This window comes from Microcaecilia unicolor, chromosome 1, assembly GCF_901765095.1.
Source record: "Microcaecilia unicolor chromosome 1, aMicUni1.1, whole genome shotgun sequence".
Lineage (NCBI taxonomy): Eukaryota > Metazoa > Chordata > Amphibia > Gymnophiona > Siphonopidae > Microcaecilia > Microcaecilia unicolor.
The window spans coordinates 569,568,112-569,594,184 of NC_044031.1; the positions used below are offsets into that span (position 1 = coordinate 569,568,112).

A 26,073-nucleotide genomic window follows, 5' to 3' on the forward strand; every position below is an offset into this window, starting at 1 on the left:
CTCAGGGCACCTGAGCTACAGCAGGCCAAAATCAAGAAATATACATTTTTCACACAGGAGATTATAATTCATCTGTTCAAGGAAACACTGGTAAATTTTTCAAAAGGCCCACACCATAAGATGTAGCTTTCCTAAGTTTATATTCTGGCCATCTGGGTATAATTTTACTGCACTGCTTTCATCAAGATGGAACAAGATACAAGCATTGTTTCAACTCAGAAAACTGATATTGTCAGCATATCCCCCCCCCCCCCCCCACCCATATATTGTGCCCAAATGAGTTTTATTTATTCAGCAAGCACTGCAAAGGGCCCTTGATCTTAAGCACTAACAATACTGCCATCGTGCGGGGACCAATAAGAATCAAAAGAGAACAGAATCAACAGAAATGAAAACATGTCCTTCCATACTGAGCAAACACTAGAGATTTATATTATCTATATATTATATGAAATCGCTACAATGCCACCAAGTCCACATAACACATTACCAGACACTGCAAAGACCTTAAGGAGCGCATAATAAAGCAAAACATTCCAGCCACAATATATTAGTGAGCTATTTTGATACATCTCTTACTTTCCCAACCTCCTTGGGTCAGGTAATTTTGATTTTAACACCCATTTAAAAAGAAATCTTATTTTCTTCTTTTTCATTAAGGAGCATGGCAGTTTGGGGGCAGAACAATGCAAGTTTAATCTATTGCAGTAAGCAGTATTCTAAATTACATAAGTGGCTCCTACATAAATTAATCTGCAGCACACAAATATATAATAACTTGTATTCTTTAAAATTCAATTGCACTGCATCTGAAAGCAATGCAGGTTCAAGAATTATTTAACAATAAATAAGACACAAGCCCATTTTTTAGAAATAAAATCTTTGCTTGACTTTGGGGAAAATTGTGTATAATATGAGAACTAAGAAAACCAATGTTAGGTTAGACCAAGGTCCATTGAGCTTATCATCTTGTCTCCATCAGGTCAGTTTAGTGCTGGAAGAGCTACATCAAGGGGCAATTTTTGAGGTCTGTTCCCACCATTGACATGGAAGAAATATATTAGTGAATCAAGTTCTAAATCTAATGAGCGGGTTCTACAGGGTAGTAAATCCCAGCTCATTACCCACCTTGACCATACTTAGCAGAAAGTCAAGAAACTATTTCTACATGTCCACTGTATCATTACCATAAAAGCCAGGGACTGCTGGGGGAAACAGGCATTTTGCATCCCTTTCTTTGCTGCCTAGACTCCACTAAACACAAGACAGCAACCCTTCATCAATCAGACATATTAACTCCTCTGTAAAATGTCTATATGAAGTCTCAGACTTATTGCTTTTTGCATTTAGGTCTTTGAAATTCTTATGGCTGTAGTGCTCATGGCATCTGGTTCTCTTCAAATTCACTGCTGTTTTAACTATACGTTCCAAGAACAGGAAACACCATTTGCGATCACTCATGATATCAATCTGCTAAACAAGGTATCCATTATCTCTATTAGTTACAAGGGCTGAAAGCTTAAGGGATGTTTGTGTTTGTCCAAAACCAAGCTGCTCCGTATATCTGGAGTTATCAAACTGAAGCTTCTTGCCGTCTAATGTTATATGCTACACATACATTATATCTATACTTACATCTTGCTTGGATACAAAATCTGGTTTAATTTCAGGATTTACAATGCAGCTTTTCAACACAATAGTACAGTCTGGCACTGGTTTTACTAAAAACATTAAATCTCCAACTATAGCGTTTGACCTATTAAAATTCATGAATGCAAACTGCAGATCCAGTTTAATTTTAAATGGCAATGAGATGAGAAAAGCAGTACTATGTAAAGCTCTAGTAGTTTTAATTTAAGTATTTGTTATAGAAATATCAGTTGTCTTTTTTTTTTTTTTAATACATGAAGGTGCATTACCAAAGCACAGACTATTGCTGAATTGGTTACTTATACATTTTGCTGTCAGGCTCATAACTGTTTTAGAATTTGTATATTCCTAAGGAATCTCTGCCATGGTATTATTTAGGTCCTGACTTTTCACAGCCTTGTAAGACAACGTTTCTTTATTTTTCACTATAGAAGTAGTATCCAAATTCTGGTCAAAGGAGAACTTGCAGCCTACTCAAACTTATTAAATACACTGGTGCATTAACACACCCTTCTCCACATCATATTTAATAAGTTTCTGAGCAGGCTGCAAGTTCTCCTTTGACCAGAATTTGCATAATACTTCTATAGCGAAAAATAAAGAAACATTTGTGAATGGAAATTAGCTACCTTTATTTACCGAGCTAGACAAGAGAATTTTCAGCTTCAAGGGACTACAATAACACAACTACTGCTTGAATTTTGGTTGTATGAAGTGCTCAAATACAGGAATGCCACCATTTCTATCATGCAAACCACTAGTTGAGACTTTAAATAAATATTAGTTAAATGAGAGATTGCATGTCTAGCCATGCCAGCTGTTTGCTCTACTTTAAGGCTAGGCTCAATTCCATTTGTTTTCTTTTTTTTTTTTAAACCAGCTTTGGCTCAACAGCGCAACAAAGGCTGCATTGCAGTTTAGTCCCAGTTCCCCATTTGCATCGCATGACTGTGCCTAGCAACTTCGACCTGAACTGCTGTTTACAAAATAGGCCAACATGTTTACAATCTGAGGTCTCTCACTCTTTGTTCTGAAATCTGATTCATCTTTTCCTCCAGGTTCAAACGTAATAACTACCCAGTGCATCGCTGCATACTGCTACACGCCCAAATGATGATTTTAGTATTTAAGCTGCTTTACACCCTTATCTTTATCTAGAAATTCACATAGCTATGGGTGTGTGTGTAGCTGCAATGGGTGAGGTGGTTTGACCATATAATTGCCCCTCTTTTTAACTACTTTGATCTAATATAATCCTTGTTATATTCATATTTTAAGGTAATTCTAATGCAATTTATCATGAGTTATATAAATATGCCACTTATCTAAAAATCCTCGACACTTCACATCTATCACTATGACAATTAAATTCAATGAAGAATCTTTTGCAGAGACACATATATGCTGTTCCAGTCTTTTATATTATGAGTCGCTGTATGGTCAGATTTTTTTTTCCCCCTGTGGCATACCTGCTTTATTGAACTTCTGAATTATTGCTAAACATTGTTACAAAATGTTGAGACCATCCATGTTTTTTCAAATATCTGCTTAGCATTGATTCCATTTCAGCAGTAGCTCAAGGAGAACTATATTCAGGCACAGTAGGTACTTCTTTTGTACGTTTCAATGCACATCTTCATTAATTAAATGCTAAACATGTTTGAATAAATAACTCTTGAAATGGAGACAAACATTTGAGATACCATTTTTAAGGCCCCGGTGTAGGGACTTATTGATCATAGGACAACTGGTCATACCTACTTGGCCAAAGGCCAGTTGGTCATAGAGGATTTAATCACAGTGCCTTTTGGTTATAGGATATTGTGGTCACACATCTACTATTGGTCATAAAGCCATTAGGTCACTGAGATATTGGTCACAAGGATTTATTGTCATGAAGTACTTTGGTTTTAAAGATTTAATATTGTTACATGGGCTTCAAAGGCTAGTAGGGATTAAGGCTATTCTTTGGTCTTATTCCAAGTAAATCTCCTTTATGCAAGTTATTGTTTATAATAATTAAGTTCAAACTGTAAATGCCTTTGAAGTCTTTAAGGAGTGTTGATAAGGCACACATTGTTATGCATAGCTGTTGGTTACAATTCTTTATAATGCTAGTTGTATAATGTTAGCATGAAGTAGCTAATGTGCATATATACATTTGTGCTTGATGGTAAGTTAGAAAATATTTGAAAATGAAGCCAATTTGGATTTGCTATGACAAAGGGTATAAAGACTAGTAATCTGTAACCTTTCATTTATAATGACCTCTGTATGGAATATATATTCCACACACAGATCCAAAAGAAATCATTTTATAAAAGAGAATGCTTCAAAACAAACAAAATCAAACAGCCTTACTCAGGACTTTGCACATGCAGCCCATGCTAGCAACTTACACATGTATGTGGTGGGTTTTGGAAACCCGTATGGGAAATTTATTAATGAACCATCCTCCGAGACATCTGGCAATTTAAGGTGGTTTTAAGTTCCAGAGAGGCAAGACCAATGCCTCCGTCAAGCTCAAGTATGAATGAGAGATTAGAAGATAGTTCTCAAAAAGCATACTGGTTGGGAGAAACCACAGGGAGACATGATAGAAGACACCAAGGTACTAATATTTGGAGCTTTTATTCCCTGTTGCCACACTGGTATCTTCTCTCTTTTGTCTCCCTAGTTTCTCCAAACCAGAGTGTCTTTTGACCACAGTTTGGCCTTTGGGCTCTTTCTTTTGAACTGTTAGCAACAGTTGTGCAGGAATTGAAGCAGGTGTAAATGCTGATGGGGAACTTTCAGGATATACATGTATTGCCATTCTAAAACATGGAACACACATATAAGTTGAAGGTCCACCCTATCTTCGCCCAGTACACACCACCTTCAAACTGGTGCACTCTGCTGGCATACGAGTAGCACATGTTCTGAAATCGCTACATATATGTATGCGCCTATGTACATGTGTGCATCAGCTTTATACAAACAGTACCGTTTCCATCCATCTACTTTGCCGATTTCCATCTTGTTTACAGCATGTTACCTCCCAGAACAGAAATCTTTTAATGCTATACTTAAAAAAAAAAAAAAAAAAAACTCTTCAGCTATCATATTCTGTGAATAAATACTCTTACAAAGATGTCAGAGCTCAGCGGTTCTTTAACCCAGTGCACTGGAGCTGCGTGTAGAAATAAACTGCGTGAGAAAGAATGCAAATGGGCATGACCAGTCTAGACTACAGATACTTCCTAAAAACACTCTTAACAAAATGTTTCTCTCTACTGCCCTGCTTAGTACACGTAGGTCAGTATGATTAAATTACATCTAGAAGAGGATACTGAGTTCACCTTGGCCCTGCTCTCATCTTCTTAAAATAAAATGTATATTACTTGGAGGGGCCAGACCAATGAGTCAGTGGCAATGCTACACATGGCCCTGCATAACATTGGCTCTGTTACCTGAGCCCGGTTTCTGCTCATCAGACCAGACGGAGTGAGAGGAAGGGAGAAATAATCCCAAGTGACTGAAATTAAACAGATGTATTTATTAAGGCTTTTTTTGCTTCATAATGATCAATTTTAATACAAAAAAATGGCAAGAACAGTCCACTATTAAATAGTAATATCAACTCAAAGCAAACTAAGAGGACTTCACAGATTCCCAAAACATTACATTTTATTTTCCGAGGGCCTTTCCCCTCCCCCCTATAAAATAAAATGTAATGTGTTGGAAATCTGTTAAGTCCTCTATTTTGCTTTCAGTCAATTTTAGTTTAATATATTTTTATGGTCTCTGTCTTTGAATTTTATTTTAATTATTCATACTTGTATTCCACAATTATCCAAAAATGAGTTTCGGTTCAATGTGGCTTACATTTAACAGTTGTTAAAGATTACATTGTTTCAACTACATTTACAAGGTTGTATGAAGCTGTGTTTTACAGTGGTTGGTAAGATAACGAGGGTTTCTCAAGAAGATATGTCTTAGTTCATTTCTTAAATGAAAAGATGTGTTACAGTTAGAGGTTGTGTTGTGTATTGGTGTTCCAGAATGATTAGTGTATATTTTACTCGTAGAAATTTCTAAAGAGATAGGTCTTCAGGTCTTTTCTGAACTGGCGGTGGTTTGTGATGCTTCTTATGACTATGGGAACTGAGTTCCATCATTTTGAGCCCAGGTAGCTAAATCCCGCCTTGTAGGTAGACTTGTATAGTACATTTTTGTAGTTGGGCAGATGAAGTAGTAGGTAACCTCTGGTTCCTGGGTTTGCATTTCTTGGTGATAGTTTGATCAAGTCTAGCATGTAATCTGACGACATGCCAAACAGTATTTTGAAGATGACTGTGCTGGTTTAGAAAAATAGTATGGCCTTGATCGGGAGCCAATGTAGTATTATGAGTAGTTGAGTTGCTCTATCATATTTTGACTTTTTGAATATCAATCTTGCTGCTGTGTTTTGAACGGTCTGCAACTAATTTTTTTGTTGTTACATTTGTACCCCGCGCTTTCCCACTCATGGCAGGCGCAATGCGGCTTTTGCACTGTAAATAGTGTAAAGTAGTGTGATCCTCAGCATAACGGCCTACAAATTAGCAGATTATCTGAAATTGAAGAGGGGGGGTTATAATTTGTTGCACAATGGTGACTCCGAGAAGCTAGGATTAAGAGTGCAACTATGCAGGGATCTTAAAGGATCTAGCTGTCTATGAGTACAGTTACCCAGGTAGCTAAGAATGAAGACTTACAGTGCTGTAAGCCATGACAAGGGCTGGAGCTCAATGGAGCCCAAATGCAGCACAATCACATGCATTGGACAAAGGAAAAGCTGAAATAACTATGCTGGCAATGGGTGCTAGGTTTAAAGACCTAAAATCTTACTTTATTGAAGGAAAATCTATCCTAATGAAGTTAGAGAACACCTAAATTCATGTTGGACAGAGAAAGATAGATTGGCACTCAAAATTTACTTAGCTCAGTAACAGTAGGAGAGGTTAAGGATGAGCATACACCTTTTAGAAATTATATTTTGCCTAGAAAAAAAAACAGAAAAGGAAGAAGGGTATGATCTTATTGCTTTTCTAATTGCTGACCAAATTACTTTTAAACACACAAAAAAAAGTACAACCTACAAAATAAAACTTGTGCTTAAACATTCAAAGGATAATTTTCAAAGCCAATTATACAGTGGTGGAAATAAGTATTTGATCCCTTGCTGATTTTGTAAGTTTGCCCACTGACAAAGACATGAGCAGCCCATAATTGAAGGGTAGGTTATTGGTAACAGTGAGAGATAGCACATCACAAATTAAATCCGGAAAATCACATTGTGGAAAGTATATGAATTTATTTGCATTCTGCAGAGGGAAATAAGTATTTAATCCCTCTGGCAAACAAGACCTAATACTTGGTGGCAAAACCCTTGTTGGCAAGCACAGCGGTCAGACGTCTTCTGTAGTTGATGATGAGGTTTGCACACATGTCAGGAGGAATTTTGGTCCACTCCTCTTTGCAGATCATCTCTAAATCATTAAGAGTTCTGGGCTGTCGCTTGGCAACTCGCAGCTTCAGCTCCCTCCATAAGTTTTCAATGGGATTAAGGTCTGGTGACTGGCTAGGCCACTCCATGACCCTAATGTGCTTCTTCCTGAGCCACTCCTTTGTTGCCTTGGCTGTATGTTTTGGGTCATTGTCGTGCTGGAAGACCCAGCCACGACCCATTTTTAAGGCCCTGGCGGAGGGAAGGAGGTTGTCACTCAGAATTGTACGGTACATGGCCCCATCCATTCTCCCATTGATGCGGTGAAGTAGTCCTGTGCCTTTAGCAGAGAAACACCCCCAAAACATAACATTTCCACCTCCATGCTTGACAGTGGGGACGGTGTTCTTTGGGTCATAGGCAGCATTTCTCTTCCTCCAAACACGGCGAGTTGAGTTCATGCCAAAGAGCTCAATTTTTGTCTCATCTGACCACAGCACCTTCTCCCAATCACTCTCGGCATCATCCAGGTGTTCACTGGCAAACTTCAGACGGGCCGTCACATGTGCCTTCCGGAGCAGGGGGACCTTGCGGGCACTGCAGGATTGCAATCCGTTATGTCGTAATGTGTTACCAATGGTTTTCGTGGTGACAGTGGTCCCAGCTGCCTTGAGATCATTGACAAGTTCCCCCCTTGTAGTTGTAGGCTGATTTCTAACCTTCCTCATGATCAAGGATACCCCACGAGGTGAGATTTTGCGTGGAGCCCCAGATCTTTGTCGATTGACAGTCATTTTGTACTTCTTCCATTTTCTTACTATGGCACCAACAGTTGTCTCCTTCTCGCCCAGCGTCTTACTGATGGTTTTGTAGCCCATTCCAGCCTTGTGCAGGTGTATGATCTTGTCCCTGACATCCTTAGACAGCTCCTTGCTCTTGGCCATTTTGTAGAGGTTAGAGTCTGACTGATTCACTGAGTCTGTGGACAGGTGTCTTTCATACAGGTGACCATTGCCGACAGCTGTCTGTCATGCAGGTAACGAGTTGATTTGGAGCATCTACCTGGTCTGTAGGGGCCAGATCTCTTACTGGTTGGTGAGGGATCAAATACTTATTTCCCTCTGCAGAATGCAAATAAATTCATATACTTTCCACAATGTGATTTTCCGGATTTAATTTGTGATGTGCTATCTCTCACTGTTACCAATAACCTACCCTTCAATTATGGGCTGCTCATGTCTTTGTCAGTGGGCAAACTTACAAAATCAGCAAGGGATCAAATACTTATTTCCACCACTGTACGTTGATGAATACCGATTTATACGCACGTTAGCTGTCTGAAAACTGCCCTCCATCAACAGGGCATTTAGGGGTTCTTTTCCTAAGCTGCGGTAGAAAGTGATCTTAGTGTGCCCTTACATGGGTTTTTATTTCAGCATGTTAAAGCCATTTTTACTGCAGAAATAAATTGGCTGATTTTCTATTTCTCCCGTTAATGGCCATGTGCTAATGTTGCCATTACAACAGCCATTAAAAAATATTACCAGAAGAGAACTTATCACCACCCATTTTGTAGGCAACTACGGTTCATATGGTAATCTATTTAGGGATCACGTTTGTGGAATAGTTTGCCAGGGTACTTACATCTGGCCACGAATTTAATCCAATTTAAGAGGCTGTTGAAGACCCATTTGTTTCTGTTAGCATACCCTCTGGCGTAATTAGAATACCGGTAAAGTGTGAAACAGCTTTTCAGTTTTCTTTTTGTTTTATGTCAAATTTTACTATTTTGCAAGTGTAAAGTTTTTATGGACATTTTATTGTGATCTGCCTAGTATTTAGGTGGAATATAAATTAATAAATAAAACAATTCTGCGCTGTTTAGCACACACTAATGCAGATGCACTGATTACTGCAAAAACGCCCATTCTCTGCCCCCCCCCCCCCCCAAAATGCTCCCTCAACCAAAAAATAAATAAATACAAATTTTAGCAAGCAGGAAGTGCACAGATTTGGGCCTTACTGCAGGATACCTGAGCACATCTTGCTGTAAGCCTTTTTAAGCTTCGCTCCTTTTCTCTCGCGGCACCTTATGCCTGGAATAGACTTCCTGGACCTATACGTCTAGCTCCATCTCTACCTGTTTTCAAATCTATGCTGAAAACCCACCTTTTCACTGCTGCTTTTTAGCTCCCATTACTTCCCTCACCCGTAACTGTCTTGTCTGTCTGTATTATTTAGATTGTAAGCTCTTTTGAGCAGGGACTGTCTCTTTGTATCAGGTGTTCAGCGCTGCGTGCATCTGGTAGCGCATTACAAATGCTAATAATAATAGTGCTTACCGCAGATCAGTAAAAGGACCCCTGAGTATGTGCATTCTCCCACATTTTAGTCACATTTAGGGCAGTCATTCCCAAGACCACGCTCTGGACAGAATTATCAAGTGTACCTGTGTTATTTTCCTTAGAAAATCCCAGCCCCCCCCCCCCCCCCCCAAAAAAAAATACGAAAAGCAGGTGATAAGGTAAGTACCCACAGCAAGTTTGAAAGCACAGGAATACTTTCCCCCCATGAAACTTGGTGAAAAATCAGTGGAAAAAAAAGCATCTGTGGTCTTTATCCCAAACCTGAGAGTTTTGGAATCCGTCCCCTCAATATAAGACAGCTTGACAGTAAAACCAATATTTCTGCATGTGGTGATTAAAAAAAAAAAAATGTTAGAGAAGGGAATTCAGTATTCCTCCCAGATCCCTGCAACTAGGTCTGCCAGCCTAATAAAGACGTCCTCTATATCCACTACTTTGTGAGTTCTCTTTAAATTAGTTTTACTTTTAACCAGTTCATATGATACTCCTTTTTAATATACCACAGATAATAAATGATGACTAGTGTGTAGGTCATCTGAACCCCTCTTAAATAGCTACAAGTATGCCTGCAAATGAAAAGGGGACATTATCAGCAATCTGAGATAATGCTTTCCATATGTGAAGGCTGACAAATTGAGGCCCCTTATTTAAGAAAGCTTACTTCCTGTCTCAAGGCTTGATAATCACAAGCTAATGTAATAGTTTATTTTATCCAGTTACTAAACGTAATGCATGATGCAGTTGATATTACCTTAATGCTGCTGTGTCTGTGTAAACACTTAAAAATTAAGTCTGGCCTTATACATATAGGACACTTAGTTGCTGAGATTCCAATGTGGTGAATAAAGAGCGGAACAGTTCAAAATTTGTAGACCAATGTCGCCTTTACACTTAATAGCAAAGCTATTCTTATGACAGGCATGACACCAGCCATACCAATATTGTTAAATCCTAACGCTCTTTTTCATATTACTTTTGATCCCAAAACTTATCAAGTTACACATGTTCCATGGTTTTCACCATCTGCTGGCATGTACTATGACTATTACTTAAATCGTTAGCATAACTTGCAGACAAAAATAGGTTAAAAAATGTTTTAAAAGCTCCTAGATAAGAAAAATAATCTAACATACTTCTAGTGACTGCTTAACGTTTCACAAAATTTAAAAACACATATTCCATGCCTCTTATAACTACAAACTGCAAATACATGATGAATATTGAGCAGCTTTCCTTTTCCCATTTTACTAAAACGCAGGCCTTCATTTATTAACTTCTATTAACAACTCAGTGTTAGTCCCAGTTTAGTGCACGGTTAATAAAAATAGGCCCCATGAGGGGTTTGAATTATTTAATATGCATTAATGCAAGTTAGTACATGACAACTTTGGATAGCTGTAACAGACCACCCAACCGATATTCAAAGGAACTTATTCAGTTAGTAGGTGCTACTAACCAGAAAAGTGCCAGCCAGTAGAATATTCAGCAGCACTAACCAGACAGTGCCAATGAAAATTCCTTTTGTCTTGGCGCTATCCAGACAGTATAATAAGGTGCAGTGTGCAAGAATGTTTGTGTGCTAATGTAGGGTATGAAATACAAAAAACAACTGTACACAATCACTGCCAAACACCTGAAATGAAAAAGTGATCACCAAAACGGGTCATGGCCGCAAGAAAATAATTTTTCTATTCTGTAAGCACATCATCAGTCACTGGTCTAATGGATGCTATTTTCCAGCAAGAATAGAAGTCTGTTAAGCTTGAAGTATCTAAGTGGCACAGACCCCTGAAGAAGCTTTTACAAGTGAAAACGGTGGTCCCATCGGGTTAACTGGTTAAGATTAAGTGCCGAAGTGTCATGTTTTTTTGACTATTAAGTTTTGCATTGGGTTACACACTTAAATGAGAAATCAGCAAAAAAGTTTCAAAAAATTCACGGAGTTTTTAGACCAGTGATTGATAATGTGCTGACAGAACAGAAAAATTATTTTCTTGCAGGTATTTGTCTGGCAGTGCTTGTGTTCAATTGTTTTTTTGTATTTCATACTATCCAGACAGTGCCAGGATGATCTGTGGGTGAATGGGTGGAGCCAGAGGTTATTTGGTTAACTGTGATATTCGGACTAGTAAACAGATAACTAAACTGATCAAGTTAGGACAGCAAAAAGGCTATCTAAACTTTATTCAGTTTGCGATATAGTTAGCAGTCTAAATATCATGGTTATCCAGATAGCACCACCAGCCAGCACTAATTCCTGGATATTCAGTGCTGGTCAGTATCTGGATATTGGCACTGAATATCCTGGATCCTGGATTTATTTTTGTAAACACTGACCACTGCGGGCTGAATATTGACTCCAACAATTAATGACATAACCTGAGGAGTTTACCCATCAGTCACGTGTAGAATAGCTCCTAGTTATCTCAGAGTAAGGCTTATGGTTTTTATTTTCTTTTATGGGAGGGATATGTGAATTTGAAGCTAAGTTCTATCTGATCTAAATTAAACTCCAGCCAATGGGAAATACCCAAGTAACAGGGTGATGGTATCGAAATTATTGTTGCCATCTAGAAAACTTTCTTATACAACATTAAACAGATGGTCTTCAAGCCTTTTCTGTTTACTCAGTTGACATGCAATTTGTTAGATATTTAATACAACACAAAGAAATGTGTAAGCTAAACAGATATTGGAAGTCAAGAACTTCCACACCTCCAAATGTGGAAGTTATGTTCACGTTTCTGACGTCAAAACATTACGAACATCTCTGGTCATAAAAAATAATAATAAAAACAAAAAGACGAGGTGCTAGAGATCAAGTTATTTATGCACGTAAGTGAAGCTCTGAAGCAGTACTGGGCTTCTCTGCCTCTTTCCAGCACAGTACACCTGATCCTTTCAGACTACTTCCCCTCAATTCCATTGTGTCACACTGTCTGATCCGAAGGGAGATATCAGGACTCTGATTAAGGCATCAGGAGATTTTGTTTGTTTTTTCAATTGTTTTTGTTTTTTCATGTTCCTGCTTTTCCCGAAACCAATAATCAAACAACAGATTTAGGCCTCTGTATAAAGTGCACTAAGGTTTTGCGCTTTCTTGAGCATTAATTACAAAAGTTGACACACATTAGATATAAAACCTCTGAGGTAAATAATTGGGCCATTCTAACATTTTTGGACGGATTGCCGTGCAATTGATTTGAAGTATGCTACTGTGTATTAACTGTACAGTAGATAATGCAGTTACCTACACCTCTTCAGATGTATTTAACCTCCGTGCTAACATAAGATACTGATTCCACCCCAAAATGGCATTTTCCTGTGTTAGTTATTTCATACACAGCGAGCACTGAAAGTTAACACATTGCATTAACTGCTCACATGGTGCACAGTAATTCTTGCACTAAACATCTAGCACAGATTAGCAATGGAAGCCTTCAAGATTTCTACACTTGATTCCACGACCATATGCAATTTTAACTACAACAGAAAAGATTAAATGTTGAAATCCATGGACATTATTGTTAAATAGAAGATCATTGTTTAAAAAGCCTGCAAACAGCATGGAGTCCACATAAATATATCCACTGAACACAGATAAATATATAAATATAAGTACTTTCTGATCTTAAACTAGATATATGAGCAAAGGACAAAAGCAAGATTTGAAAGCACTTTCACAAAAGCAGATACATTTCTAGAAATTGTCCAGTGAAGCAAACAGACCTGCTTCCCTTAAATGTTTTTATGTATAACTAGTGAGGTATTTTTCTTATAGAAGAGAAAAAAATTCCTCCATTTGGGTCCAAGACCCTGGAACATTTATCGTCATTGGACACGGGTCCTTTCATAAATAAAAGTAGCAAGTTCAGCAGTTTTACTGAAATCCTGTGTTCCAAAACCATTGTATTTCTCCATTTCCACCACACATTGAAGTTTTACATTTTCAACTCACCAAACATTGTGTCTGATACCTTGAACATTAAATATGCACTGTCACATTGCCTTACACTTTAAAAGCATTTGGATATTTCAGCATAACAGTTGTGCAGCATTCTGGGACTCTAAAACCTCCTTCCAAACGTTTTATCATCTTGCATGATCAGCAGGAATATTAAAAGAAATTCAAGCACAGCTAACAATAAAGACAGAGGCATGTTATATTGGGACAAAACTAGGACACAACCTTAGCTCTGCAGTGTCAACTGAGATCACAAATGAACATCACCAACTCTGAAATCATACAAAGCTATTCCAAAGTTAAGTTTTCTTTTCAAATACAAAATGTAATAAATTAAGAAAGACAATCCTACCCGTAGAAGTGACTGAGATTCGTCTTTTGATTTATTATCTCCCGATGTAGGATATTGTGACGCGAGTGATCCAAGCTTCTCTCCCCCTCCTCCTCCTGGCACACCCTGCAGGACACCCTTAGGCTCTGCTGTCAAGCCATACACAGGGCGCACCAGATGGGCAGCCTCTACATTTGGACTCTCTCTTGAAGGCTTTGGCTGCTCTTGACTGACTGAAACTGTGGTCAGGAGACCCAAACCCACTTGTGTGTAAGATGGGCTCCCCCTCAAAATCTCTGTTCCTCTCCAAGACATAGCTCGAAGGTCATCGCTGGCACCATCAGCCCAACCTTTCTCCTTCATCCCTTCTTTCTCTTCCAACTTTTCCTTCTTCACTATACTGCCACACACAGAATTTGCCATTTTGGAGTCAGAATTAACCAGGCTGTACACCTTTACATCAGCTTTGGATTCTTCCTTGAAAGGAGATGTGCTATGAGTGTCCCCTCCGTTAGTTGTAGTGACATCCATCTCCTGACAGTGCACAGTATTGAAGTGTTCCAACAAAGACTGAGTACCAGCAGCCGTGAAACTGCACTGCCGGCATTTGTAGCAGTTGTGTGCTCTCCTAAAAGGATAGAAACAAACAGCATTTTACATAGAGCTGTATTATTTACATGTACACAGATTATATTTAAAAAAAAAAGTATCTTGAAATGTGGTGATATGAAACCTGAAACCTTAAGTGAAATCAGACAAGGAATGCAAGGTGAAGAATGCAAATGACTTCCTTTGTTATATTTTACTTAACATGTAAATTAATACCAAGCTGATAAACACTGGAATAACTGGTTTGCTGGCTCTCCCACTAACTGTTTGAACTAGAATTTGATCATTTTGATTACAGTACAGTTTATACAGCTTCACTGAAGATACAGGCACCATACTACTGATCTCTGATTGAAACCTTCTCCACTGTACTTCTATAGAACTTCTACTGTTAGGAGCTATCCACTGTAAGATGTCACTTTTCAAACATTTAAAAATGTTGAATAAAGGAACAAGCTGACTAATCTGAAAGGGGTATGGAATGATTATTAAACATACTAGGCTTTTTTTTCTGAAAAACACTTAAAAAGGAACCCATTCTTCTCTGCATATACATTGTGAGTATTTTCTGGCACGTTTTATCCAAGAAATAATGCCCATTATGGAGGCACCATCCGTCAGGATGTCTGTACACGCAATCCTCAGACAGCCCCTGTAGCCCTACTGAGAGGCACTTTACAATATCTGCTCACTCTCAGTCCCTGAACAGACATGTATGAGTTTGTAAATAGAGGAAGGAAACGCATATCATTTTGCCACATTGTAAGTATGCACCTTTCGGTCTGTTTCATCCAGATCAATTGGAACCATGCTGGAATTTCATGCTTTAAAGTTTCACTTGCACTATTTGGGGATTTGAATTCTAATATCTCCCCCCCCCCCACCCCCAATTAAAAAAAACAACTATAACAGTGCCACTGTAGCCACAGCCCCAGGCATATATTTTTGCTCCATTTGGAAACTGACAATTACGCATCTTTAATTGGGCATTCAAGTGTCTTCCCATACAAAAGGTCATAGCTGTGAATGTTGCCTTAAGATTGCTACATCCCCCTGACATGAATAGCATCTTTTCTAAAATCGCTACTTATATGTGCATGCTGATGCACATCAGTATTATACATATGTAAATGATGCCTAATCTTTCTGTAATCATCTCCTTTATATTTACCAGGCATGTTTAAACTGATTTCTAAATCACAATACTTTTAACCTTGAGAATAGACGTAAAGAATGACATACCATCAAAGCACTGTAAAAGTATTATAAAATGGCGTCTTCTCTACTCAGCTACTTTGCAGACTTCCACCTGTCATGCACCTCTGAGTGGCTAAGTATCTCCGCATACAAAGGCCACAGTTCTTCCCATTCAGAGGGGCTGCGAACCCTGCCTTTGCAGCATCCCCAGCCAACTAGAGAATCGAACCAGGAACACGGCACTTACCATCTGAGCCACTGGACTATCCCTTGCTATCAATAAAGATGCATATATAAACACACATCTCATAACTGCATGCTTAAATTTCTCTCTCATGTCTTTACTCAAGTTTAAGGGCACAATCACTAAAAGGGGAATATTTTAATCTGACAGATGAATCAAACAAACAAACAAAAAAAAACATCCTCTTTCCAATCTCCTTTTATTTTATCCTTCTGTTTACCTTGATCTCAGTGTGCACTGGCTGTGTTCTCTGTACACTCAGCTCTAATCACCACTGATCCTATTTGACCTGGCTTTGACACCTCTTAGCACTTTCCTTGCAGCTGATGTTCTCCAGGTTGCTTGGGTATTCAACTGTATAGAATAAAACTGAATGCTTGTAACACTGGAGGAGGGGAGGGAGAGGGTTTCTGATAGAAAAGAACTCCAATGACATTCATGTTCAGGGTAATGAGCATTACAGAAGCTGATTTCACACACATATCCATCTACTCCTGGATTACTTATGTCAATGCTCAATGCCGAATCAATTGTTTTCACTCATTTTACATCACAGCAGAGTGAAGTATGGATTTATTTCCTTTTGCATTAACACTCAGTACAGGAGCTGAAGCCAAAACTAAATTAAATTTCAGAGTGATGTGATCACTAAGGAGGAAAACTAGCTGCTATGTGATGCAAGGCTGCTTTTTCCGATGCCTAGACCTCTGCATAGAGGGGGCCCAGCCACCCATTGGAGGAGGTCCATCGGATCTCCAGGCCTCAGCTTAAGCTGTTCCTCCCCCTCCCGCTACTGCCTGTGCCTCTGAGATCAGGCTCATGGCAGCAACAAGAAAGAACTGGGCCCAACACAAGCAGTAATTTCAGCACCAAAGAGCCTTCAAAGCTTATGTGCTTATGAAGACCCTGTCTCCTTTAACACATACAGAACATTTTTTTTTGTGGGGGGGGGGGGGGGGGGGGGGGGTTGGGAGGGGAAGACACCCATCCAGAAAGGTTTGCCCAGTGCCCCATTGCTGGTTAACGCAACCCTGACGGGGTAGATATGGAAAATTAACTCCAATCGCCTTCAAATTTGAATGCGAATAGTGTAAAATCTAGGGTGAATGTGCATTCACTAATGCATTAGCAACATGATAACAGATAAGATGCTACATACATATATAGTAACATACATTGTAGATGATAGCAGATAAAGACCTGTACGGTCCCATCCAGTCTGCCCATTGTGAGACACATCGTGAAAATATGGAAAGTAATCGTACAACAAAGCTGACCAGAATAGTATGCATATATCAAAAGTCTAATTACCTTTAAAATGGTAACACAACAAGAAATGTACAAGGGGGTTCAGTCTACCCAAATGAGGAGTAATGCCAGCAGAAAAAAAAAAGTTTGTCAACATCTGCTAGTTAAAATACATACGTCCTCTGTTAAACACAACCTAAGAGGTACTGGACAAGGATATTCAAATACTCCCAAAGTAAACAAAGCAAAAGATTAGGTATATTTCAGTAGGAGTCTTAAAGGAAGTACACTGAGGATAAACCTTAGAAGACATTTCTTTAAAGAAAGGATGGTGGAAGCAGTAGATGCAAAAACAAGAAAGCCCGATGAAACAGAGGAAAATGAAGGCAATGCTATCCTGCACACCATATCAGGGGTGTAACCAGAGGTGAGCCTGGGCCCATCCCAGGCCCACCCAGCAGTGGCCAGCCTGACAAAATAGAAAAATAGCCACTGTCACGTGCTAGTTTGTTGCTGACCGCCAGACACAGGTGGAACTCCCAGCCTCCTCCTTCTTCTACTGCTACCGTGGCATGCATCCAGCCACCCAAGGATGTACAGAGATGATGTAACCCTTAGAAGGCAGCGCTGGACCACCAACTGTATCACACTAACACCTTTTCAGCATCGAAGCATCACACCCCACTAAGACTCAGACTTACTGTTTCTGTGAGGGCGGGACACTGCAGAGTTGTCAGCGTGATGCAACTGGGAGATCCTGCACTGCCTTCTAAGGATTACATAGTCACTGCATCTTTGGGTGATCTAGTGGTATCATGGGTAAGGAGTTGAAGGGAGCTGCCATAGAGGATAGAAAGAGTTTGAAGACAATACTAGGGGATGAGAAGGGGGAATAAGGACAGAGGAGGACAGAAAAATACAGATGCTGATTGGGGAGTGGCGATATAGGGAACAAATACTGGTTATGAGGGAAGGAATGATGGAAGATTTTGGATGCACAAAGTCTGCACAGGGGATGCTAGATAAGGAAAGGAACGGGGGGGGGGGGGGATTCCAGACACAGGGAGGGGCAGGGCACGGGGTATGCTGCATGAGGGAAGGAATAGGGGAGATACTGGACGCAGGGGGACAATAAGAGCAGGGTCACAAAGGTGACGTGCTAGACAAGGTGGGGGGAGATAAGAGCAGGGACAGAAAAGTGAAATGCTGCATAAGGACAGAGATAGAGAAGGGAGATAGATGGTGGACATGAAAAAAGAAATGTAAAATGGACAGGAGATACTAGAAAAAAAAGGTTAAGACGACCGAGGAATGCAGAAACAAGGGACTGGGACAACATTATTAGAAAAATAAAATGGCCAAATAATATAAGGTAGAAACTATTTTATTTCTATTTAGTGACTGGAATATCTTACTTTTTGGAAAGTACAAAGCTGATGTTAGACTGGGTCAAAGACCAAGACAGGAATTTGGGAGGGTACCCCAGCCCTCTCTGGCCTGGAGGCCCAGAGCAATTGCCCTGGTAGCAACTCCCTTCCCCTCCCCTCCTGAAAGTGCTGGCCCTGACATCTGCTATCTTTAAAGCAGTAGAGAAATTCTGGTGTTGTCCTGCATGCAAGAGTCTGTTTTTTTTTTTTTTTGGGGGGGGGGAGGGGGGAAGATTCAGTTTAATTTTTTGTCTATATACTTCTATTAATTTATGTTTATTTAATTTGTATTTGGTGAGGGTCTGTGTTTTCTGTGAGTGACCAAAGGCAGATAATCAGAATAGAGTTTCTGTGTAAAGATCTGTGGTAATCTGGCTTATTCAATTTTTTCCAATAGGTGTACTGATGTTCTAGGGCCCACTGCACATATATATGGTGCTGCTTTCCCTAGGTATAGTCCTTGTTACGTGAGTTTTGGAAGTTGTGTCATGTGCCATGTATTCTAGGTCTTAAGTGAATTTTTGTACAGTTTTGTATTATTTCACAGTATGCTGACAAGACTGAATGTTGCTGCTCCTGAGACTGTATTTGAAACATTATTTTTTTGTACTGCAATTTTTATGGGGAAATGTCTTAGCCCTTCTGTATAGTGAAGGGGTGGAGAGGGCCCAATATCAAGAGATCAGTCACCACGCGCAGGGGTAAGATGCTCCAGAAAAACCTTTATTTGGACCCAACACGGTCCGTGTTTCGGCTATATCAGCCTTCCTCAGGGGTCAATTGATGGATGTTCTTTTATATATCGATTGATGGAGCAATTAATAAGAATCACATGAGGCCTTGACAGGCACTTCGTATATCACACTGCTGGAGCTGGGAGGGAGGGACAGAGGGCCTTGCAGCTGGCAGGAAAGGAGGGAGGGTGGGGGGCCCTGCAGCTGGGAGGGAAGGAGGGAGGGAATGGGGCTGTTACACATCAAAATAAAACATACCAAAACTCACCCGTTTTAACGGGCTTAACGGCTAGTGTAATATATAACAGGCGAGGAAAATGGGCCTTAGAACATAACAAAAGAATAGCCATACTGGGTCAGACTGATGGTCCATCTAGCTCAGTATCCTGCTTCCTACAATGGCCAATCCAGGTCACAAGTACCTGGCAAAATTCCAAATTGTAGCAATATTCCATGCTACCAATCCCAGGGCAAGCAGTGGCTTCCCCCATGTCTATCTCAATAGTAGACTACAGACTTTTCCTCAAGGAACCTGTCCAAACCTTTTTTAAACCCAGATATACTAACCATTGTAACCACAGTGTTATGATTCTGCCGGCTTGGCAGGGAGAGAGGGGGGACGTCTCTTCTGATTGGCTGCCAGGGTTTGTGCTGATGTCTGTGAGTCTACTTAAGCCTGTGTGTTACTCACTGTCTTGATTTGGCGTTACTCACACTCTTGTGGTGACTTGAAAGCCGGAGCTCTTGGTCAGAATGTGCTCTGTGCTCTAACTTTGATCTGAGATCCCTGTTCAGGGATTTCTTTCCTTTCCCTTTGTTTGTGTTAGCTGGGGGCAGCGTGTGTGTGTGTGTGTGTGTGTGTGTGTGTGTGTTTAATTAGTTCTCTTGCCTCCAGCTGGGCTTCCCTTCGCTGGCTGCTGCTCTCTGTGGGAAGCCAACTGCTTGTTCTTCAGTGGGGGTTGGGCTCTGTTCAGCTTTCGTCTCAGCTAGGCTGCTTGTCTGAGACCATCCTCTCTGGTTGTTTGTTTACTCTAAGGATTTCTCTTCCCAGTGTCCCGGCCTACTGGCTCTACAAGCTTAACCCTTTGTGTTCTGGTTGCCTCTGTCTGCTGTGGGTTTGGGGCAAAGGCTTTCTGCCTTCCTTTTGTGTCTGGTTCCTCTGGCTTCTGCCTGGGGCTTCCTAACCCTTTTGGGGGTTGCTGTGTTAGTTCCCCTGCCCTGCGCTAGTCCTTGGGGTGGGCATGGCCCGCTCTGGTTCTTTTGTTTCTTCCTCTGCCCTATTGCTGGTGTTCAGCGCTTAGCTCACATTTTGGGGTCCCGGGGGGGCCCTCTGGGTTCTTTCAGCCCCCCCCCCGTGTGTGTCTGGGTTCCTGTTCGGCCGTGAGGACTGCACAAGTGGCTCTGTGTGCATGGGTTCCAGTTCGGCCGCGAGGCCCACCTGTTTGCCTATTTCCCTTCTTCCTGAGGGACTGCGGGGAGGGGTAGCTTAGGGGTATTGTGTAGCTGGGGTGTGTGGTGGTGGGTCAGTCTCCCCTTGGCCTGGGTCGGCGCCCCGCTAGCCTCGGCCAGGGCCCAAGGGCTCACGACGAACCCAACGGATTACACACAGCCTCTGGCAATGAGCTCCAAAGCTTAACTATTCATTGAGTGAAAAAATATTTCCTACTATTTTAAAAGTATAACCATGGTGGGGTGGGGAGGCAGGCGCAGGGCTGTTGATGGGACCAGGCAGCCTCCACTCTTGACCAGCGGCCCTGTGCAGAGTGGTTAAAATAACGGGATTCCCCTCCAAAGAGGCTGACATCAGAGGTGAGAACACACCAACAGAGTCTGTCCGGGCAACCCTGCCTGAATGTGTACAGGGAGAAGCCAACAAGTCAGACTCCATCCGGCTTGAAACATCCATGGTACCAGCTGGTCATAGGTCCCCGAGACTGGAGACCACAGGCTCAACTGGGACAACTGTAGGGGCCGCATAAGAACTTCGCCCAAGGTAGAGCATCCAAAGTTGCCACCACAGAACCGAGAACCCGAGCATAATCCCAAGCCTGTGGGCAGGGAAGAGAAATGCCTGAAAATGTGCTGTTTGAACTTGAGCCGACGATGCTGAGGCAGAAAAACTTTCACCGCCTGGGTATTGAAGCACACTCTCAGAAACTCCAGGATCTGGCTGGGAGTGAGATAACTCTTGCCGTTATTCACTAGCCAACCCAGCGCAAAAAGAGACAGGACTGCCTGTATACTGCGAAGACTCTCTTGATAAGAAGGCACCCAATCGTCCAGGTAATGATGTACCTGGATCCCTTGCTAGAGAGGAAAGGCTGCCACCACCACAACTTTTGAAAGTGTGTGAGGTGCAGTAGTGAGGCCAAAAGGCATGGCCTTGAATTGAAAATGATTTCACAGGATCACAAACCGGAGAAGTTTCCTGTGAGGAGGCCAAATTGGGATATGAAAATAAACCTCCTTGAGGTCCAATGAGGAGCAAACCTAACCTGGCTGGACCAAGGATATGACAGAACAAAGAGTCTCCATACGGAAGTGCAGCACTCAGAGACTTGCTCACCCCTCTGAGATCCAGAACCGGGTGAAGAATCAACTTTCTTTGGGACAATAAAATAGACGGAACATTGATCCATGCCCCTCTCTGCAGGAGGAGTGGGCTGAATGGCTCCCCGTTGCCTTAACGAGGTTAAGGTAGTTAGCACTGCTCGACTCTTTGCAGAGCTACCACAAGGGGACAGTATGAAAAGACCTGTGAGTTGCTTTGAAAATTCTAACTTGTAGGCATGGAGAATGATATTGTGGACCCATTGGTCTGCAGTAATGGTGGTCCACTCCTTGTGAAAGTGGGAAAGATGCCCACCTATATCTGCATACAAGGAGTGAACCTCGACCCCATCACTGCAAGAGCTGCGAAGAGAGAGAGGTTCTTGAGGAAAAGAAGACTGCATCTGAGGATATCAAGGTTTTTGAACAGAAACACTATTCTTCCCTAGTCTATACCTCCACATTTCTCTAAAACAAGACTTAGCCACAATGAGATGAGGTTTAGGCTTGTCCTCAGGTAGTCACTGGACCCTGGAATCTCCCAGGTCTTTAATAATCTTCTCCCAATCCACACCAAAGAGTAGCTTCCTCCAAAAGGGCAACTCTGCGAGATGAGATATGCATGCCACGTCAGCAGTCCAATGCCTCAACCATAGCCAGTGTCGTGCCAAAACGGCCAAGGCCATACCCTTAGCTGACACTCAAAGAATATCATAAAGAGTGTCTGACAATTAGGACAACCCTGCCTCTAGGGTAGGGAGAAAGTCTGGAGGCAAATCCAACGTGGACAATTGTCAAATCCACAACGAAGCCCTGGCTACAAAAGAAGAAATTGCTGCCTGATAATTTAAAGTTTAATTTCTTTTATTGATTTTTGATACAGATACCATCAAGAGCTCACAACATAACAACAAGTAACATTTTACAAAGTAAAGCAATACCGGAGCTCACATTAAGAAGCAGCAATCTACATTCAGAATCAAATTAAGTGAAAACAAGAGAGAGGGAGGAAAGAGGAAAAGAAGAGGGAAAGGGGAAGAGGGGCTGGAGAATACAAATCAAAGTTGTGAGAATCAGAGAAGCCACAGAGCCCAGAATGCAGGGGGGAAGAGAGAAAAGCCAGAGTGGAAAAACTACAGATCCCAGAATGCATTGCGGGAGGGGCGGAGGCAGGAGCGTAGAGAACACAGATTTCAGACTGCCTGGAAGAATAGGAGAGAGGAGGACAAACGAGTACCTGAGCCGCAGGAGAGGAAAGGAGAGGGGGCTGATTGGGAGATGGAATCAGCTGAGGAGAGGGTGGAACACCTGAGGGAGGGGGTGGAGAATGGGGGGATGGAATGGGAGGAGTTGGAGCAGGTAGGAGGAGAAGGTGTGGAAGAGGAAATGGAGGTGGGAGAGGAAGTAGCTGGAGAAGAAGAGTACTTCTAGAGGAGCCCAAAAGTATCAGAAAAGAGTAATAGTCAGGAGAGATCCGGCGGGTGGTTGTCAAGAGGTAAAGTGTTGATAAGTGAGGGTGGTGGATCTTTAAAAGCCTGGCTAAGCTGTGCTGGGGAAAAAAGCCTAGCTAAGCTGAACGGTTTTGAGGCCTTGCTGAAGAGGGCGTTGTTGGGAAGCCTGGCTAGCTGAACTGTGTTTAAAGCCTGACTAGCTGAACTTTGTGGGAAGGCTGGGCTAGCCGAGCTGTGCTTGAAGCCTGGCTAGCAGAACTGTGTTTAAAGCCTGACTAGCTGAACTTTGTGGGAAGGCTGGGCTAGCCGAGCTGTGTTTGAAGCCTGGCTAGCAGAACTTTGTGGGAAGGCTGGGCTAGCCGAACTGTGTTTGAAGCCTGGCTAGCAGAACTGTGTTTAAAGTCTGACTAGCTGAACTTTGTTTAAAAGACTGGCAAGCTGAACTGTGTTGCACCGCCTTGCTAGCGGAACTGTGTGGCAGTGAGAGCGAACTGCACGGACGAGTGTGGAGTCGGAAGCGGACAGCACGGATAAGTGAGACAATTACACAGCCGGGAGGAGCGGCTGACAAAGTATAAAGCATGCACATGCCAAAAAACACATCAAATTTAGTACTTATCATTGTACCGTATCAAAATAAGCAACAAGTGGTAGCCATTTTTCCCTATATGAAGCAAAACGAGAAGATATCTTTGCAAGGTGTGATTCGAATTTATAAATTTGGAGCACTAAGTTCCACCATTCCTGGTAGGTAGCCTGATGTAAAGACTTCCAATGGGAGAAGATTACCTTCAATGCTAAAGAAACCAGGGTGCTAACAACAGCCCCTTCACTAGGAGTCAGCAGACTCTTGTAATACTGATCCCTGAGAATCACAAATTGATTAAGTGAGTGAGCCAGGAAGGTGAAAAATGTCTACCAGCTGCGACCAGATTTCCAGCCAATACTGATGAAGGCACACACATTCAAAGGTAAGATGCTTTACAGTACCCACTTGAGACTGGCAAGACCAGCATATACTAGAGTTAGAGGAATTGATAACATGCAACTTATAAGGCGTCCAAAGAGATCTATGCATAAAGAAATACATAGACTTTATAGTATTAGAAGAGTTAGAGCAGCTAGTTGAAAGGCAAGCTTCAAGGAAGCTACAAGCTTGTGGTCATGCATATCCTTTAATGCAGTACCGCCTTCAACAAGGATAGTGGTACATTTAGTAACTGCAGTAATAAGGGCATCCAACTTAGGCAGCACAAACTGCTCTAAATAAGATGACATAAGGCGATATAATTTGGACACAGCATGAGTCACCCAGAGGTTAGAGAATCGGGGGTCTCCAACTGAGCTGCAATAAGCTCCTGCATAGCCTCATGATATGGAAAGATACAGGAAGTCTCTTAGTACCTGACGTAATAGATGGAGTAGGACCAGATGACTGAGAAGCAAGGGATGAAATGTTTAAAGCCTCCATAGATTTTGTAAACAACAGAGGAAACTCAGCTCTCAAAAACAGCCTAGCTACAGTAGGATCATCACCCCCCCGTCTGTCTCTGAAATGTCAAAGTCAGGATGATCAGCAGAACTAGTACAGTCAGCATACACAGCTAAAACCTTCTCCGAGTCTCAAGGAGAAATATTCTCCAAATCCTGTGAAACAAAGTTTTAATTTCTTAGGAAGCTGCTTCTCAAAAGCAATGTGAGGGGAAGAAGGCGCAGCTTGAGCTGACTTTAATAAAAAGGCCTCATGTAATAAAAGAACAAATTCAGGCAAAAACACAGGGCAAAGACTTATACCCCCACAAAGCCAACATCCCGGGACATGGTAGACAGCAAGGAACCCACTGTCAAATGGCCACCAAAGCCTCACAAAGCACAGGAGCTGTTGGGCACTGAGCCCGTCAAAAATGCATCAGAGCGGGGCTAGATTGAACTCCCGGAGACAGAGTACTGACAGCCAAAGTAGGCAAAAGCAGAGCTGAGAGGGACCTAGACCACCAAGTTTACACCTGAGGCACAGGATATTCTCAACCCCAAACTCAACTAAACCTGCAAGCAGGAGAGGAGGCCACACAGAAATTACCTCAGCACATAGGAGCTGATATACCGCCTGATGGAGATAGAGAATACTGACTTGGTTGCTAAGCAAAGGATCTTATAAGACAAAACTCACTAGAGTTCTCAATATCTAAACTTCATGTTACAACAAGGTCTCTTCCCTGAGGAACATGGCAACATCCTACTCACCCCAATACCAAAAGACGCCAAGAAAAGCACAAACAATATCACCAATTACGGCCCGGTTGCGTCTATCCCATTAGTAGAAAAAATGATGGAAAGCTTCGTTATTAAACAGCTTACAGAATACCTGGACAAGTTCTCAATACTACAAAATTCACAATCAGGATTCCGATCCCACCATAGCACAGAAACTGTCCTAGTCACCCTCCTGGCCAAATTCAAGCAGGAGACTGCCACAGGCAAAAGCATACTCCTCCTCCAGTTCGACAAGTTGAGCGCATTCGACATGGCAAACCACAACATACTACTAAGAATACTAGGCCACTTCAGGATTGAAGGAAACGTACTTAACTGGATCAAAGGCTTTCTAACCACCAGAACTTATCAAGTAAAATCAAAGTCAAACATATCACCACCGTGGAAAGCAGCCTGCGGAGTACCTCAAGGATCACCATTATCACCAATACTCTTCAACATGATGATGATTCCACTGGCACAGTCCTTATCCAACCGAGGCCTTAACCCATTCATTTACGCAGATGATGTTACAATATACATCCCCTTCAGACATGATCTGACAGAAGTAACCAACAA

General features: G+C 41.6%; 1 protein-coding gene across 2 annotated transcripts in view; it reads right to left on the minus strand.

The window, feature by feature from the left end:
• Positions 1-26,073, minus strand: part of TRPS1 (transcriptional repressor GATA binding 1) — a 593,514-nt gene that overhangs the window by 241,592 nt on the left and 325,849 nt on the right. For both annotated transcript variants that reach the window (XM_030218248.1, XM_030218239.1), the window contains one exon: positions 13,803-14,409. In XM_030218248.1, coding sequence (XP_030074108.1) covers positions 13,803-14,409 — 607 coding nt within the window. The remainder of the gene's footprint in view (positions 1-13,802; positions 14,410-26,073) is intronic.